Source organism: Sinocyclocheilus grahami, unplaced genomic scaffold (genome assembly GCF_001515645.1).
Source record: "Sinocyclocheilus grahami isolate Dianchi unplaced genomic scaffold, SAMN03320097.WGS_v1.1 scaffold100.1, whole genome shotgun sequence".
In the NCBI taxonomy this organism is placed as follows: Eukaryota; Metazoa; Chordata; class Actinopteri; order Cypriniformes; family Cyprinidae; genus Sinocyclocheilus; species Sinocyclocheilus grahami.
Window position 1 is genome coordinate 369440 of NW_015505279.1, and position 5499 is coordinate 374938.

Genomic DNA, 5499 nt, shown 5'->3' on the forward strand with positions numbered 1-5499 from the left:
TTTCAGTTATCATTTTGGCCTGGTTACTTGATTAAACAGGTACATTATGTTGTCTAATTCATACACTTCACTGTTTTTTTTTGTATTGTAGATATACCTGTACATATACATACAACAGAATGCATTTGTAGGCTGACATCCTGAATAGAACTTTGCAAATAGTTTATTCCAGGGTGATTCCATTCTGAAATATCATGTAAACGCAAACACAGATTTCTCTGTTTAGTGGATTTTTCAGCTTGAGCAGAGCAGACCAATGTCAAAATCTGGCTCAGATAGGACTGTTAGTGTTAATAGATGCTTGTTAAATGCTAAATGTTTTGTGTACCACTAGCAAAATTCAATTGTAATGACGTCACAACGGTTTCATTCTGTTGTATGCTGGTTCTAAAAACTGATGGGACCTGATTGAGCTGATTCAGCAGAGCTGCAGGACTAGGTGCAATCACTGGTGTTTACATGCTTTAGTCTGACTGAATCTGGCCCAGACATTTTATTGTGTTTTTGTTTTTATTTGTTTATTTATTTATTGGTGATCTACAATAATTTGAGGTTCAGTACAAATTTTTATATGTATGTGTGTGTGTGTGTGTTTATTCTGAAAGGATGCATTAAATTGATTAAAACTGAGAGTAAAGACCAGAAATTTCTATTTCAAATAAATGCTGTTCTTTTGAACATTCTATTCATCAAAGAATCCTGAAGAAAAAAGAAAAATAAATCCTGCATCAGTTTCCACAAAAAAATATGAAGAAGCACAACTGTTTTCAACACTGATTTTAAGAAATATTCAAAGCAGAATGATTTCTGAAGAATCGTGTGACACTGAAAACTGGAGTAATGAAGCTGAAAATTCAATTTTGCATCACAGCAATAAATTACATTTTAAAATATATTACAATATAAAACAGTTGTTTTTGTTATTTTTCATAATATTAGTGTGTTTACTGTATTCTGAACAAATAAATGCATCCTTGGTGAGCAGAGGAGGCTTCTTTCAACAAAAAAAAATTAAGAAATGTTACCAACTCCAAACCTTTAAATGGTGTGTGATGTGACAACAGGTTTATTTAATCCTTCATTGATTATGAATTTTATATATTAAATCTAAATAAAAAAAACTACAACAGGAGCTTTACTGTAACTTCACATGGACATATACTTCTTTTTGAAAAATGAAGTCTATTTATAATAACAAGAACCGATGAATTGTGCACATTACGAGCAGGAACATTAATTCTAGTAAATGGGGCCAATTTTGATGTCCTGTTTTTTCTGATTTCCAAAATAGGAGAGAACAAATGTAATGAAATTAACTTTATAAATGAGGTGAGAAATTGGGTGAAAATGTGTGAAACCATTGGCTCATTTATCTGATGTCACCTGGTCATTGCTGATATTAGCATTTAAGGATGCTGATAGAGAAACCCAGACAGAAATCAGACGCTCTCATTCTTCATACAGCAAATAGTGCGCACTCAGCACACACACACACACACAGGCCCTTTGACTGTTAAACTCTAGCTTTCAGTGATTGATTAGCTCTATAGTGTTGCTGATTCCCATCATTAGCTGGTTTTATTACCCTGTCGGTCATTTCACACACAAACACACAACCTTGCTTTACAAAACACTTTCCACCTTTTTTTTTTTCATCAGGAAACGATGTTATTCCATCCCACATCCAATTTATGCAGAAACAGTTATTCATTCACTAACTGACGCTTCTCATTGTCTGGGTGTTGTGTTTCATTACATTTTAAAGCTGCATCGGTCGGTTTATTCCTCCTGGATGTGTGTATTTCAGCTGTGTCAATTTTCTTGTTTTTGTAGCTGTAATAATCTGGATTTCCCATTGTGTAGGACCTTTTGTTTTTCTCATGTCATTGTTAAAAGTTCTCATATATATATATTAGTCAGAATCCCCGTGGTAAACCTGCTCACACAGCAGCACTGTTCCTCTGCCCTGCGTTTGTGTTTTTCCTGTATGACTGTGGGAGGAACGGAGGCTGTATGGGGGAAGGGAAGGGAGGATGAGGATGCTTTGTGCATTCAGTGCTGCTGGATTCTCTGTAAGCTCAAGGTTAATCATTGTGGGTGTTGTGGGGTTTGTTATGGTAATTTATTTGAGCGTTGCTTTACGCTGCTGATTGTCGCATCAAGGGTTAAATGCGACCAATGGACATTTTCAGAAAATGTATTTTTTGTTAGTTGTTTTGTCTTTACACTATTATTTATAATGTCGATATATTTGGCTTATATGCAGTCTTTTTGGTGCTGAAAAGCTTATAATGAAAAATAAAATGCCACAAAAAATCGACTAATTCTACAGTAAAAATATTCATTATCTGATGTAATGTTAATATATCATATTACTCAAATCAGTTTTTTATAGCATACTGATATCCATAAAAACACATGTGTGACCCTGGAGCACAAAAGCAGTCATAAGTCGCTGGGGTATATTTGTAGCAACAGCCAAAAATACATTGTATGGGTCAAAATTATTGATTTTTCTTTTATGCCAAAAATCATTAGGATATTAAGTAAAGATCATGTTCCATGAAGATATTTTGTAAATTTCCTGCCGTAAATATATCAAAACTTAATTTTTGATTAGTAATATGCATTGCCAAGAACTTCATTTGGACAATTTTAAAGATGATTTTCTCAGTATTTTTATATTTTTGCACCCTCAGATTCCAGATTTTCATATAGTTGTATCTCTGCCACATATTGTCCTAACAAACCATACATCAATGAAAAGCTTATTTATTCGGCTTTCATATGATGTATAAATCTCAATTTCGGACAAATTGACACTTAAGACTAAAGGTTTAAAGGTTTACTAAAAGGTTTTGTGGTCCAGGGTCACATATGATTAAGAGAAAGGCACATGATGAATCAGAGTTCATCACAAACAGCTTTTCCATAAGCTGAGGAGGTACAAACTAATATATAAAGTGCACACAGTGCCATTCACACAAACACAAAACACTATCATGGTAACACACACATGACACTAAAAGAAATCAATAAAGAATTCTGGGAATGTCAGTTTGCCTTTTTCACACTGTAAATTGTAAGATGACTTGTTCCTTTTCAGTTCCAAAAACTGTGCATTTAACAGTATTTTACTGTAAAATTACCTGAAATGTCCCAATAGATCTGTTACAGTTTTTCCACCATATATAGTAAGGGAAGATACTGCTAACCAATGAACTGGTTTTCACAGTATCGTTTTTACAGTCGTATACCATTAAAATCACGATCACGAGTAAAGCAGTGTGTCCTGACACATTTCACAGTAATTAACAAAAATGCATATACTGTATGTGATTGAAAAAAGAATGCTTATTGATAAAAAAAAAAAAAAAAAGAATAAATCTTACATTATAATTCTAAATTAATCGAAATAAAATCCAGATTAGCAGCATTTATTACAGGGCTCTCTGGAATACTTGTTATTGGTTGGCCAGTTGTGGCATTCTGTCAAATAGGTTTGTATATTTTTTGTTTTGTTTTGTTGCATATTAAAATGTTCATGTCTGTTTGTTAGTGAGGGATTTGTGGATGCAGTAATTAATTTAGATTCGTCAGGTGAACTGGGTCAGAAGGTCTCCAGTAGCATGTTGTTGGTGGTATTTTCATTATTTGATTGAATAATTATTGTAATTCATTGTATTATTTAAAAAGATCTTCATTATTAACCCACAGGCCTGCTGAGAATACATAGTCTATTGCTATTATGACAACCCATTAAAGGGGTCATATGATGTTGCTAAAAAGAACAGTATTTGGTGTAATGAAATGTGTTTATGCGGTTTAAAGTTCAAAAAACACATTATTTTCCACATATTGTACATTATTGTTTCTCCTCTATGCCCCGCCTTTTTGAAACGCGTCGATTTTTACAAAGCTCATCGGTCTGAAAAAGCAAGGTGTGCTGTGATTGGCCAGCTGTCCAGTGCATTGTGATTGGCCGAATACCTCAAGCGTGAGATGGAAATGTTACACCCCTACCATACTGTTGATGCCGTGTCCAGCCGGAGCGACGAGACAAAAACATTAAAACCCATTACAAACGAGGCATTTGTTGCATGCAGTGGGGACATAATTACAGATTATAATGACTTATACTGTCTTTTTACGCATTGCGTTGCGTTGCTCCCAGGAAGGGGTCATCACATCCCATAGTGGAGCGAGATGGCCTTTATGATGATTTTCACAGTACTTGAACCAAAATTAGCCTATATATATTCACATTTATTAATTATATATTATTGATGTGTATCATCCTGTACATCCTAAACTCATCCCTTAAATATGTTCCAGTTTAACAGTAAATGCACACTGCTCCTAAGAGCGGCGTCTTCCCTATATTCCCCTATATTTTGCAGTTTGTCACTGATAACCCATTAGCTTTGATAGTTTCATGTCCCTCATGAAACTCTGTATCACTTTGTGATGAAATAATTAAACTCTAGTCAACATTCCATTTATTTATGTGTTTATTAATGTGCGATGATGACTGCCTGACTGTATGTTCATCCATTAAGTTCAGTTTAGTCTCTTAAATCAATCTCTTATAGATAGTGCTGTAGACTGGGATGTTCTCCAGTGATATGTGTGCTCCTGAACTTTTTTGTAATGATCTCTCTCTTGAGTTTCAGGTGGAGAATCGGCCGAAGTACTATGGACGAGAGTGAGTTTCATTACACTCCTTACAGACCCAGTTCAGATTCTGCCGGTGTGGACTGACACGAATCCCCAGTGTTTAAATAAGCTGATTCAGGATTCAGACCTAATGCGGTGTTATTAATATTCCCTCTTTGATTGGTTTGTTGTGAAGGTATCACGGGATGATCTCCAGAGAGGAAGCCGACCAACTGCTCAGTGTGGCTGAGGGAAGTTATCTGATCCGAGAGAGCCAGAGACAGCCGGGCACGTACACGCTAGCTCTACGGTACATGAACCTTCGCCTTTGACCTTTGACCTGTTAATGTCCAGACTCCCCTTCTTCTTCAGGATGTTCTGACTCTGACTTACAGAAACAGAATGTCAACATGCAAAAACATTTACGCAAGCATGTTAACATTAACCGTAACATTATGGTAAAAATGCTAACAATGTGTTAAAATATGTTAAAACACGTTTGCCGTTTGTTAAACCATGCTAGGAACATGATAGACAGGACAGAAAATAGCCTATTACTTCTAAATTATGATGATTTTTGATGTAAAAATTGTGATAACATTATAAGTGGACCTCGGAGAACAGTACAAAATAATAAAAAAGGCAGTTCATGACCCCTTTATATCATGCTAGCAACATGTTAAAACATGATGGAAATGTGTTGAATCATAATAGGAACATGTTAACATGTTAAGAAAATGTTAAAGGGGTCATATGATGTTGCTAAAAAGAACAGTATTTGGTGTAATGAAATGTGTTTATGCGGTTTAAGTTTCAAAAAGCACATTATTTTCCACATACTGT

At 35.0% G+C, this 5499-nt stretch overlaps 1 protein-coding gene across 1 annotated transcript in view; it reads left to right on the forward strand.

Annotated features, from left to right (window-relative positions):
• The window catches only part of LOC107588243 (N-chimaerin-like), an 18066-nt gene extending 13078 nt beyond the window's left edge, over positions 1-4988 (forward strand). The window contains exons 4-5 of the mRNA XM_016276275.1: positions 4674-4705; positions 4853-4988. Coding sequence (XP_016131761.1) covers positions 4674-4705; positions 4853-4988 — 168 coding nt within the window. The remainder of the gene's footprint in view (positions 1-4673; positions 4706-4852) is intronic.
• The last annotated feature ends 511 nt before the right edge of the window (positions 4989-5499 follow it).